A 14,058-nucleotide genomic window follows, 5' to 3' on the forward strand; every position below is an offset into this window, starting at 1 on the left:
AAAATTTTTCTGTAAGTCAACTACCAAATACCTATTTCAAAATTTCTTAATTTTAGTAGATGTTCATGAGAGAGAGAGAGAGAGAGAGAGAGAGAGAGAGAGAGAGAGAGAGAGAGAGAGAGAGAGAGAGAGAGAGAGAGAGAGAGAGAGAGAGAGAGAGAGAGAGAGAGAGAGAGAGAGCTTTTGAGCTTTTCAGGATGTAAGAGCGATGCAGATCTGGACTTTTAGAAGCCGGGGGGCCTGGCGTACCCAAAATCCCCTTTCTTACTTAAAAAAAGGGGTAAATTTTATTAACTTACTATGATATTTAAATTAATGCCAACCAAGTTTAAGATATTTTAAAACTTAAAAATTTGATCCCTAAAACCAATTTAGACCCTAAACATTGCTAGACCAATTAGTCATTTTTCTCTTTTTTGTCTTAGAGACCAAGTTGGGTTTAGAGACCAAGTTGGGTTTAGAGACCAAATTTGTTAATTTTGAAATTTCTTGGATCTGATTGGCATTAGCCCTAAATCTCAGGATATATTAGTGTAATTTACCATTTTTTTAAATTTTTTTTTACAATTTTCTATATTTTTGTTGATATATCTCTATAGTCAAACTTAACAAGAAGGTATAGAAAGAAAATATCTCCTGCCTTACTAATAATTTTAAAATTCAAAATTACAAAAGAAAAAGACTTAATTGAAGAGAATTTTTTTTAATAAATTTTATTTCCAAAGTAATAAAGCTCAAATAATTTATGTAATAATTTATTACATATAATACATTCCATAGTTTGATATTTTTCCAAGTTTTTTTTTTCTACTCTAAAAATTTAGTTGCAGAATAGTTATTATATGGTTTTAAATTATTGTAATCTAAACACACACACACACACAGACATATATGCTATCATTTTAAAATGGGGATCCTTAATATTTAAATATTGTTTACTATTCCTATGAGTGACATTTAATTGTCAAGATTGGTTAAGGATTTTTTTTATTTATTTTTTGGGTAAATTGCAAATTATACCCCTAAAGTTTGTGGGTGTTTGAATTTTACACCTTGAAATTTTAGAATTTGGATTTTACCCCTTTAAGTTTGGGGGTGTTTTGATTTTACACCTTGATGTTTCAAAATTTGAATTTTATCTCCTAAATTTTAGTGGTTAGATTTTACTTCCTAAAGTTTGGAGGTGTTTGAATTTTACATCTCAGTCCCAAATTTTAGGGGGTAAAGTCCAAATTTTAAAATGTCAAGGTGTAAAATTCAAACACTTCTAAACTTTAGAAAGTAAAATTCAAATTTTGAAACTTCAAGGTATAAAATCTAAACACCCCCAAATTTTAAGGATGTAATTTGCAATTTACCCTTTTTTTTTTTTTAGAGAAATGCTATATACATAACATTTTTATAACAAATCCTAAGTGGCAAATTGTTATTGTTAGGAAAAAAAAAAAAAATCTCAGTGGTACATTCAAATTTGAACCAATAACAACTAACCTCTTATGATTTGTTATAAAAATATTGTGGACGTAGCATTTTTTTTATTTTTTATTCCATATGTAAAGTGTTTTTTGTGTTGCATACACAATATGTGTATCTACGTATGTCTATGAGTGTATAAACATATATGTATATTAGTTATAATTTTGCCTCCGAATGTCAAATCCTAAAGAGGAATGAGTACCAAATGAAACGCAGATGATCAATAAAAATTTTAAACGCATAATCAATATCACAAAGTAATTTGTCGGTCAAAAATATCACAAAGTAATTTCTTTGTTATAGAGTTATAGTCAACGCTTATACTTGAATATAACTTCCAATGAATCTCTCTCCCTTTTCTCTGATGACATCTTTGGCCGCGTGTTCTTTGCTTTAGCCATAGATTCTCTATCAGAATAAGTTATTATCAATCTGTTCCAGACAATCTACTTTTCCTTATAAATACAACTCCAAGCTTCATGATTTGCAGTACCGTCTCTTCTTACTTCCTATTAATTATAACCCTAGTTTTTGTGTACTAATTTATTCTGTCACCTAACATGTCTCCTTGAAATGTTCTATCCCACTTGTTGAAGGACAAGTGCCACGGGTAACTATTTTTATTTTTATTTTTATTTATTTATTTTTCTGTGGTGTTGAGGCAAAGATATAGAATAAATTGCATTACATGGCCTTTTAATTTAGCAACCAAAAGAATGTGAGAATATATAGTACCATTGTTTTCTTTTCTCTTCCCTATATACCCCTTATTTTTGTCAAATTTTCTCAGTTTTTGCAGTTTCATGACTGAATAGTACATGTGAATTCCATGACTTGAGTTGTGACCTTACTTCAAAGGGAATGCTTGTGAAACTCTATCACAGATTCACAGGTGAGGAAATCCAAAAACTGTCACAATTTGGCAATATATATATATATATATATATATATATATATATATATATATATATACACTGTGGACTATTTTTTTTTTTAATTTTTAATTTTTATATTATATATTCCATGTTTCATTATCTGATCATATACGGCAAAAAGGATTTGTGCAACAGGTAACATGCACAAGTCAAGAAACCTTTTGCTTTTGGCATTTTCAATTGTTATTAGCACATCATAAGGGCTCATTAGGTGAAATGAGCGTAGAGTGCAAATAGAAAGAATTATCAGAGTAAACCAAACACTTTTCTGCATTCTTAAGGTTGAGCAGTTAACTAGTTTTAAAGTAGGTGCAAATGATCATATACTTGATTAATATTAAAGAATTTAAAGCAAAGTGTACTTCTTATAGCTACTGATGTAACGGGACATCTTGAATAAATAAGGCAGGCTCACAAGCAGTTGTGTAAAATTCTGAAAGCACAACTAGCTAGTTAGGCACCTTGGCAAAGCAAGTGACTTTAATTTCATGCATATCCAACATTAATTTTAGATGAAAAAAGTATTTACAATCAAATAATATCACGTTAGTTATATCCAAATCTAATTATTGACAAGCATGTGGGTAAAATAATGACTATATTAGTATTTCCCTTCTCAAAAAAAAAAAAAAAAAAATAGTATTTCCCTACTACTCTTAAGAATGTTAGTGGGTGGTTATTTTGAGCACATATCTCTCATATATCGGATTTTGATAAAGTTAACGAAATATCATTTGATTTTAAAATACCTTCCAGTCAATATAACATGGTTGATATTTTAGGAAAATGATGATCCTATTCCAACATGAGAAAGGATTATGTCTATTTGAAAATTATGAATTTCATAATTAATTTTCAAAGTATATGTGTGTGTATATAGGATTCAAACAGTTACTTTATTTGTAATCCTATTCATTATCCATATCAGGTGTGAAAAGAACCCCAGGCATTCACAATTATCAACCCAACCCCCTTTTCTCTCCATGGATTATGAACCTCCATTTCAAGAAACCTACAAGAGCTTTCTACAGAACTCTTTTGATGAATCAGAAGACAAAAATCTTTTCATGGTTGAGGAATGCGAGCTACCCTTGATTAATCTCAGTCAATTAAACTTAGAGCAATTGGGAAGCGACAAGTGCATCAAAGAGATAGCTCAAGCCGCTAGACAATGGGGTTTCTTTCAAGTAGTGAATCATGGTGTTCCTCAAGAGATTCTAAACAATTTGCAATACGAGCAGAAGATGGTGTTCCATTTGCCTTTTGAAAAGAAGGCTGAAGAGAAGTTTCTGAACTTATCAACTAATAGTTATCGTTGGGGGAATCCAGAGGCTACTTCTCTAAAGCAGGTCCCATGGTCGGAAACCCTTCATATATCTCTAGCTGATATTTCAAGAATCGATAAACGCAATAGTCTCAGGTACGAATTTTTTGTTTATTTATTTATTTTAAAAACTTTTAGTTTATATCTATGGCAATGTGTAAAGATTTTAGGATCCTTTAGTAAAAATAACATAACTTATTGGTAATATGGAGTGAGGGTTTTATGTTCATTTCCAACGACATGAGTTTGGTATATATCAACCTCAGAACCTCTTATTTTTACAACATATACTCATATTTAAATTTTTTAAAAATAGAAGCATATACTGCAGTTCAACAATAAATTTGAAGGTGAACTTAGTGGGGGTGACTTACCAGAATCTTGTTTCTTAGTTTGTTTCTGTAACTTTTAATCACATCTTAATTAGTAAGGAGCATAAAATACCAATCCTTGGAAACAAAGATTAAAGATCGTTTAAAATAATATTCCCTTTGTAAGATTAGAGCCAAAAATACTTTTTCTTTAATAAAAGACACAACGTAAAATACTTAAAAGTTGCCTCACACTAATTCTTAGAGGCGATTCACCATTGTTATTGTGATTCACCATTGTAATTAGGTAATTTCTTTGCGGTGCGGATAATTAAGTTAATTTCCACCAAATTTGTTGGATATATTATAGTCTAACTAGCCCAAACCAATTGGAAGTTGATGCACATATAGGGGAAAAAAACTTTGTATTAATTAATAGTAAATCTAGGGTTAGTCAAACATTCTCTAGCATGTAAACCCTATATTGAATTTAATGTAACATAAGTGTTTAAAAGAATAAGTAGTCATTAAGGGCTTTAATACCATGAACGTAGGCCATTAGGTAGAACATGTAAACTTTATGTATTCCCTCTCTTTCATGTTTTTACTTATCATTCAATGATCATATATAATCACGCAACTTTAACAAAATCTATGAACTATTATAGCATAAAATACTTTTTTTTTTTTTTAAATAGCGTAAAATACATAGGTGGCTCACACAAATTCTTTTAGGTAAGTCACGATATTCATTATTAGGTAATTACTTTATACTCATCATTCAATTATCACAAACAATCATACAACAACTTTAACAAAATTCATAAACTATTACAACATATAATACTTTATAGCATAAAATACATAGGTGGCTCATACAAATTCTTTTTGGTAGTTCAAGGTATTTATTATTAGGTAATTACTTTGTATGTATGAACAAGTTTCAACCAAATTTATGAATTGTCACAACATTAAATACTTTAAAAAATATCACCCCCTAAAATACATAGAAATTAGCTCAAATAAAGATTCTCAAGAGTTTTTAAGATTTTCCTAAAAAAGGAAAAAGAGGAGTTTTTAACATAATCTATCTTATAGAGTTATTAAAATTTTCACAGTCCACTAAAAAGGAAAAGACAGATTATGCCACATCATGAATCAATTAAAAAAAAACATAAAAGCATAATTTTTTCTATAAAGAGTTCAAAAATTAATCACGGTAAAACCAAAAACTGCCCCTCTTTCCTCTCCCACTCTACCAATCTCTGGTGATATATTGTTATGATTCTAGTGTCTCATATGGATTAAGTATAAGCTTAACCATGTGTTTATAAGTTCTTGAGCACACTCCCTTTACAAGCTACTTTTCAATGGTGAATTTTACCCATGAGTTTGTAACATATGATGCATGAAAAACTCAGGCCATTGGAACATATCCATCCCAAACAGCCAACTCTAAGCACTGGTGATCAATTCAAATGTCTTCATCTTTGCCATTTTCTTTCTTAAAAGAATATTAAAAGAAAATCTACAGAGACGTTCTTTTTACATATATATTTTTTTCTTTTGTTACCAATAAGAAGTGAATTCCAAATACTAAACTCAAATTTCTACACACTGTTCTTCTCAACAAAAAAAATATATACATATATTATTTTTTCCTAACACACTGTACCTTTGCCATTGCTCTAGAATAGCACGTGGAGGGCCATCCTTTAGGTATTTGATTGAAATGCCAAATCAAACGAGTTTATTCAAAAAAATTTCTTAATTTCCAATCGTAAGTATTCTTAAATCTTTTTTTTTTTTTTTTTAATTTCTTCTTTTAAATTTAACATGGTATCCTAGACAAAACTCACTAGATTTCAAATAGATCACCATCAACCATTGCTCGACTCAATCGATGATCATCTTTGATTACTATCTGTCGCCGTTGTCAACTACTTTTGACCATTGTTCATCTTCGAACATGGAAATTTTCCACTATTTTTTTTCGTGTGAATTCCTATTTTAGGGTTTGTGTTCCTATTGGAGGCTCCTGAATAACACAACCTGGCCTATCACTCATTCTTTTTGGGTTTAGTATATGCAAAATTCGTCAACTCGTTCATATGCTTTATCACAATGTCATCGTTTGATAATATTCCTCAAGCCGCTAGTGTAGACGTCCTTCGGCCATAACAATCACGCTTTGTTCATTGATGCATTCATTTTAAGGCCCTCGTAGCTGTCTTCTAGCATTCATTTGTTGTTGTCTACTGCCATTGCCTAGTATTTTGCACAATTCCCTTCATATTGTGCCTGATATATTCTACATCTAACTTCGTCACTCGTGTTCATTTTCAAGACATTTTCGTGAACTTGTATTGCAAACTAAAGACATTATCAGACTTCTACCTTGAGTTTGAGAGAGATGTTAATATATCATGCATATCATGTCTTGCACATGTTATTTTTTATTGACTAAAATTAAGGAACATTTATTGTCATTGATTTTTTTCCAATCAAAGGATTCTTACTTTTTATATGTACCATACTTAGAGTTGTGTAAAGCAACAATTCTAAATAATAATAAATAAATAAAATGTAGTCAGGCTTTGTCATATGGATGTAGGCTATTAACAGGTTAAATTACATTATTCTTCTTGCTTCTGCTCTTTCCTCCTTTCTACCTCTTTTATTTTTATTCCTTCTATTTAAAGAATATTATTATTACTATTATTATTATTGTTATTAGGTCAAACTGTAGATTATCCAAGGTGGCCACTAATTATCCGACAGGTTTCATTTTTCCCATGCATTAATCTTATTTAAACATTTTACGATCTATAATTTCAGTACTCAAACATTATAAGTTTTATGATAGCTAACTACTGAATAGGGCTAAAGTGTAGATTTTTCTCACTATAGTTTTTTCTTAATTATCCGGCTGTAGTGAGTATGTTTTTTTCTAACCAGAATGTTTATAATGCTTAGTGCATACATTTATCATCCTAAATCAATTATTATTTAGAAGAAATATAGAATATTCCTTTTAAAGCATGCTTGAAATTATGATTAATGAGCCTTATTCATTCTACTTATTTTTCAAATTACTTTACAAAAAAAGAAAAGAAAGATTTATATTGAAATTTTACCTTCTCACTAAAAAAGAAAGAGAATGTTACTACCTCCATTCCATTAGTTACTTCCAATGAATCATTGGAGCCGAGCTACCAATCTAAAGGCAAAAAAGAAACAATGTTTACTATTTTCATTTTCTTCGTAATCATAGTTGTACTGGTAATGGAATTATATGGAAATCCTTGTGAGGTCTAAGTTCAATGCATGAGAGGTTGAAAAGACTAATATCATAGCAAAAGAACAGAAAACAGCGACATATATAACACTCACATTAGGTTTTATCGTAAATGTAATGATGACACTCGCTATTATGTGAAAGGAAAGAACACGCAATTATTACGCTCTTAGAATGCTAAATAATTACTCATTTTAGAAACATTAACATGAAATAATAAGAATGCTAAATAATTATCACCGCACACTCTTGGTGCGATGGTCACTTCACAAGTTTAAGTGCTTGTGAGATGTGGAGGGCAAGGGCCGGGGTTCAAATTTTCAAGAGGGAGTTTCACACACATATACACTTAGATTAAGTTAGAGTAAATATTCTATCTTGTATAAAAAAAGAAAAAAAAGAATCCAAGATCAATTATTTGCCGCTTTAGCTTAAACACATGTTTAACTATAAGATAGTGAATTTTAGTTAGTTTAATTGGTTAAACCTCTTGTAAAAAAAGATATACAAGATTCGAATTTTTTCTACACCAAAATTTGATTATTATTTTATTTGATAATAAAAAATTATTATCATAGAGCAAATACAATAAATTAAAATTCTATTGTATCTATAAAAAATATAAAAATAAAAAACTATAAGATGCAACATTAACTAATGCATATAAATTTAGTGTTGACGTGTGAATGTATTTCCTTCATCTCATTCCTCATTTCCTATATGTGTGTGGTTATCAAATTAAAAAAAAAAAAAAAATACATTTCTTTGCAAGAAGACTTTATGATCTTTTGCTTCTTGGATTTATTAGACTTGTGGACTTTGTCCCATTCCCTCTCCACACACGGGGATATTTGTTAACGCATGGACCCCGATGAACATGGTTTCTGATAAAAGCTTGTAAGCCGTAAAATAGACTAATAAAGACAAAACATTTCACATCCAAAACTCACATTCACATCATCATCAAAAAAAGAAAAAAGAAAAAAAAAAGTCACATTCACATCCAAATCAAATCACCTACTTTAGGTGTTTTCGCCCAAGGTTGACGTTACGTTACCACTTAACTAACCGCCAAATAGGCCTCCCAGTTATTTTTTTTAGGAAAATAGGAAGATACAAACAACCACAGGTTATTGCTTTTTTTTTTTTTATGAACGGTTATTGCTTAATTAGATCCTACATAATATATATTTATCAAGTTTTAATAGGTTTCATTTTTGTTTTTTTCAAAATAGGAAGATGGTCGAAGAAGGAAATGTAAGATTCAAACCTCATTCACTAGGTTATTACTTGAACTTAGATATTTACAAATTAAAAATAATATATAAATAAATTGATAAAAAATGAAAAATTAATTTAAAAATATAAAAATTGATGTAGCATATTACCTAATACCTATTGATCATATTTTTGTTTTTATACAACTGTATTTGATCATCAAATCATTAAACATACAAAGATCTTGACAATATTTGTTGTTTTTATACAAATGCATTTAATCATCAAATTATAACATAGAAACCATTTAAAACCAATATCCAAACAAATATATAAAGAATATTGAGTTTAACTTATTAAAAAATAATCAAAAGATACAATTATGTAAATAAATATCAGACATATATCAAGAAAGTCATTGTAAATGTAAATAGAAATAAATAAAATAAATTATAAGAAAATTTTCAAAGTTTTTCACATGAGACAGTTTAAAAATTTTCAGTTTTTTTTTTTTTTTTGAAAATAATAATTTTCTTTCTAATATTTTTACATAAATCAAGACATACACCTATGTATTTGATAACTATAATAACCTTCTTCCATTAATAGTTTATAGAAATATCAAAATACCAAACTTATTATGGAAAAAAAAATTTAATTAAAAGTATATTTAGATTTAAAGAAAATGGAAAAAGCTTCTACAAATTTGTTGGGTAATTTTTTTTTGTGGAGAGAATCCATTGGGGTTTAATGGGTCATAAGCTTAATTTCACATGCTAAAGCAATCTAAATATTGGGCTTTACTAATCTCACCAACCAAGTCAATGTATACCCATATTGAGCTATTGAACTGATTTTGTCTGTTGTATTTAGTTTCTTGGCATCTTTGAATTACTGTAATGTTTGTTTCAAATCCTATCTTGTATCCTCAACATAAATGTAATACATAATAATACACTTAACAAATTGTGTGAGTGACAATTCATCTAGACTCTAGAGCACCGTGTGTTTCAATTTGGTATCAAAGCCTCTTATTAACCCTAATGTCTTCTTCTCTCTTCATTTTCCAACCTTCCCTAGTTGTTGCCTCTCCTCCTTTTATTTTATTTTTCCAATGCTCATAAATTTTATTCATTAAACTTATCAACACAAATTAGCACTAGGGAAAACCCAACTCATTCCAAACCTTAGAGATAAAGATCTTCATGGATTTGTTGATGGCTCCAACCCCATGTACCCCTTCTATAATTTGTATTTACAACACCAGGACTCCAAATCTTGCCTTCCTCTCTTGGACTAATCAAGACGAACTCCTCTTGAGTCCTCTAGTATATTCTCTCTTTGATTCCTCATGAGTCCTCTAGTATATGCTCTCTTTGATGAGATCCTACTCCTTTGTCGCTAGTCTCCCATTTACTTCTACAACTGGTAGGTCTTTTTTCACTCAAGATTTTAACATTTGTATTTTCAATGGTTTTTAATCTAACTTTCGTGATTTGTTCACATTCTAGCCCTATTTCTTTCCCAGAGCTATAAAGCCTTTTTCTCAACCACGAGTTCCTTCACTCACTCCTCATAATTAAGCTATTGTCACAATGAACACCTCATGCAAATATTGCCCAACATGGTCATCCTATTTTTCACTAGGGGTAAGGGTTGCCACTTTTGCAGTTGTGGCCATGGTTGCAACGAAGTGGTGGCTAATTTTATCATGGGGATACTTGTAACCCAAATCACGAATCTCGCTCTCACTGTTAAATTTGCAATGGACTTAATCATACAATAGCCTAAGATAGTGCTTATGTTTCCACCTTCAAATCGCCTTCCACCTCTTCCATTTGGTCCTATATATCCCAGGTATCAATCGAGTTGTACAACAACCTTCTCTCTACCTCCTTGCCAAACCCACAGCCTGCTTGTACCTGAACCTACGAGCAATGGTCCTTCGCTCCATGAAGTCTCCTACCCGTCAAGCCCGCCTTGCCTCCCCTGACTCCACACCTCCTGTGTAAGCCCACATCATACAGTGATGTTGTCAAATAGAAGCTCTTCTCTCCAATGAGACATGGGCATATTGGTTCCTTTATCACCGACTACCTTTAATGTTATTGGATGCAAATGGATGTTTCGCATCAAGCACAAGCCTGATGGCAATATTAATAGTTACAAAGCAAGGCTAGTTGCCAAGAGCTTTCATTAGCTATCATACATTTACTACTTTGAGGCTTTAAGTCCTATGGCAAAGCCTACCATTGTTCGCACTGTGTTTTCTCTATTACTATCTCCAATTAATGGTTGGGTCATCAACAACTTGATGTTGACAACACATTTCTCAATTATCACTAAAATGGTTTACATGACACAACCTCCCGTCTTTACTAATCCCACACACATTCAACATATGTGTGTAAAGCTCAAAAATCTCTCTACGGATGGAATGGTGTTGGCATCTTCATTCTAGTATATGTTGATGGCATCATTGTCACCATAAAAATGCCCCCACAGTGTCTCCTCCATTAAGTTTGCTCTCAAGGGCCTGGGGCTATTGCATATTTTCTGGGAGTAGTGGTCACTCATTTTTCCAATGGACTTCATTTATCCCCTTGTCAGGAATATTTTTGACATTCTTGACCAAGTTGGTATGGTAGCTCAGTTATAAAAAATAACCGCACCATAAAAGAGAGATGGCTTTTTTAAGGAGAACAACTACTACTCATATTATTAATCCAAATAGGTCCTAATTCATTACATTTTTATGAGAATAAGGGAAAGTGTTATATAGGTCTTTTCCAAAGTTAACTGGCATATATGGTTGATAATGGTGCCGATTAGAAAGTTTTACAAAGATGATTTAGGAAAAGGAAATGGTTTAGATCGGAAGAAGGAAATTGATGAAGAAAATAATAGGTATATTTATAGACATTTCCTTCAAAGGACTGTTTGGAAAATCACAAAACCAGACTTATCAAGAGTAACGTAACTAATTTTAATTGCTTTTAGTTTGATAATATTTTTTGGTTCAAAAAACTAGTTTAAAATAGGACTAGATATATTCTCATAAAGCAAAATTTAAGTACAGTACTTAGGTATTGTTCTTTAAGTTTATTTTTTAAGATTTTGCTGTGTGGTTTTTTCCTCATAGATGGAAGTGTATTTTTAAAGTTAAGTAACTACATGGTAAAATCTTAAGAGGAGAATTTAAGAAACAGTACCTAAGGTACTGTATATAAGTTTTGTCCATTCTCATATATAAAGGCATAACTAATCAATTCAAATAGATCAAGTATATATCCTTTTTCTGAAAAAAAAAAAAAAAAGATCTAGTTTTATTTTTAATTTAGCTTTTATGATGATGAAACCAGTTTTATAGTTTGCTAAACACCCTCCTCAGATTTTGAAGTAACAGTTTGACCACTAATTGTTACTGTAGCAAAGTCACAGTGTACCCTAAATTTTTTTTTTTTTTTTTTGCTGAGAACAGTGTACCCTAATTAGGGCTGTATAAAACGTTAAAGTACATTAAGATGATACCTCGCATGATTTTTCATAAATTCCTTTATCATTATCATTCATTTACGCACGCCATCAATTTATAATTTGTTTAAATATTTATATTTCAAAGAAAAAGTTGTCCTTAATTACAAAACTACTGGAAAAAAAATCATAACATGCTATTTTGTGAAAAAAATTATGTAAAAAATAAGTTTTTTCTGCAGAAAATATTACTCCTATATCCCACAATAATAACACTGCATTTCTAGTGTATGTATGCATTTCTCAAGCTAGGTAAATTATCAGAAATTAGGTCGTTTCTCTTTTCTTTTTCTTTTTTTGTTGTTAATTTTGTTAATCACAATTCATAATTTTTTTTGTGTACAGTTTTGTAGGTCCTCCTCCTTTTTAATTTTCTGTCTATTATTTTCTTTTTCTTTTTGTTCAGGTCAACCATTGACGCATTTGGGACAACAGCTTCTACTCTGGCTCAACGCTTAGCTGAAATTCTAGCCCAGAGTTTAGGCATTGAATCTAATTTCTTCCGAGAGAATTGCCCACCAAAATCTAGTTATATTCGAATGAACAGATATCCTAAATGTCCATTGGCATCCAAAGTCTTTGGCCTCGTGCCTCACTCGGATAGCAATCTGCTCACAATATTGTATCAAGATCAGGTTGGCGGATTGCAATTGATGAAAGATAGAAGATGGTTTAAAGTTAAACCTAATCCAAAAGCTCTAATTATCAACATCGGTGACTTATTTCAGGTAAGCTTGTATGTATCTACTTGAAACTATTTTATTCATTAAGCTTTGCCTCTATTTTCCATGTATACTTAGGATTATGTGGACTCATTAAGCTTAACCTCTATTTTATATACACATATCTTTTATAGCCTCACGTTTGGTTTATAATCCAGCTACCCTGATCTCCTCTCTGATATCTCCATCCAAACATATATTGTACAGTTTAGAAAAAGCATGCTAGGAAAAAATTAAACGCTAGCTTCACTTGCCTATTAGAAAAGCTAGAAAGACACACTAAAATTAATGGAGAATCCATGCTTACAATTAGGACTATTTGAACAAGATATGAAATACTTCGAATAGTAATTGCAAACATATTGAAGCCAACTAGCAATTAGCATACCTTTGATAATATGTTGCTGATTTTGTGTGATGCAGGCACTGAGCAATGATGTTTTCAAGAGCATCAAACACCGAGTAGTTTCCCCTCACGAAGTTGAAAGGTTCTCTGCGGCATATTTCTACTGCCCCTCTAATGATGCAGTAATCCAGAGCTATACCGAGCCCGCCATGTACAGACCATTTACTCTCATAGAGTATAGACAGCAAATCCAAAAGGATGTTCAAGATACTGGTGACAAAATAGGTCTCTCAAGGTTTCTCTTCTCGAATAATATTTCACCAAAGATTGTGTCTAATAGCTAGGGTGTGTGGTTTGGGAATGAGTTCCTTAGTCCCACTTTGGAGTTGGAGTTTGAGTTTGAGTTGTATCTGGGTTGTAATAAATAATGTTGATTAGGATTTTTTTTTAATTAAAAAAAAAAAGGATTTGATATGACTAGTTTGTATCTTGGTTGTAACAAATAGTTTCATCTTAAGTTTGAACTTGTACATCATTGAAAGTATGATGGATATATAATTCATTTTACTTGTCATTATTTTGTATATTTTGTGATCATGAAGTAGGATGATCATGAAGTAGGATTAATACCAATGATTAAACCAAAGCTAGACCAAGGGGTCCATGACCAATCCTGAATTTTTAATTTTTTTAAAATTATATATACTTGGCCCCCAAAAAAAGTGGGAGTTGGGCAATCTATTCTCATGATCCTGTGTTGTTTTTGACTTTTTGCAAAACGAAAATATGTTTAGTAGTTATTTGGATTTTTTATTTATTTAATTTATTCAAAAGACTTATATTTTTTTACTTTTTATTTATTTATAAAGTTCATCGTATGAAGTCAGTTTTTGA

The 14,058-nt window shown here is 30.8% G+C and overlaps 1 protein-coding gene across 1 annotated transcript; it reads left to right on the forward strand.

Moving 5' to 3' along the window:
- Positions 1–3,390: 3,390 nt before the first annotated feature.
- On the forward strand, positions 3,391–13,729 carry LOC142641054 (gibberellin 2-beta-dioxygenase 8-like). The gene is made up of 3 exons (XM_075815417.1): positions 3,391–3,831; positions 12,503–12,824; positions 13,242–13,729. The coding sequence occupies exons 1-3, from the start codon at positions 3,395–3,397 to the stop codon at positions 13,506–13,508; spliced, it is 1,026 nt and encodes a 341-aa protein (XP_075671532.1). The 5' UTR covers positions 3,391–3,394; the 3' UTR covers positions 13,509–13,729.
- Positions 13,730–14,058: the final 329 nt, after the last annotated feature.

Source organism: Castanea sativa, chromosome 6 (genome assembly GCF_040712315.1).
Source record: "Castanea sativa cultivar Marrone di Chiusa Pesio chromosome 6, ASM4071231v1".
NCBI lineage: Eukaryota > Viridiplantae > Streptophyta > Magnoliopsida > Fagales > Fagaceae > Castanea > Castanea sativa.

What these genes read in the sequence shown, in the direction of transcription:
- LOC142641054 (XM_075815417.1), top strand. Translation starts at nt 3,395, where the DNA reads ATGGATTATGAACCTCCATTTCAAGAAACCTACAAGAGCTTTCTACAG. An exon ending in GATAAACGCAATAGTCTCAG is followed by an intron (nt 3,832 to 12,502) that starts GTACGAATTTTT and finishes CTTTTTGTTCAG; the next exon opens with GTCAACCATTGACGCATTTG. An exon ending in ACATCGGTGACTTATTTCAG is followed by an intron (nt 12,825 to 13,241) that starts GTAAGCTTGTAT and finishes TGTGTGATGCAG; the next exon opens with GCACTGAGCAATGATGTTTT.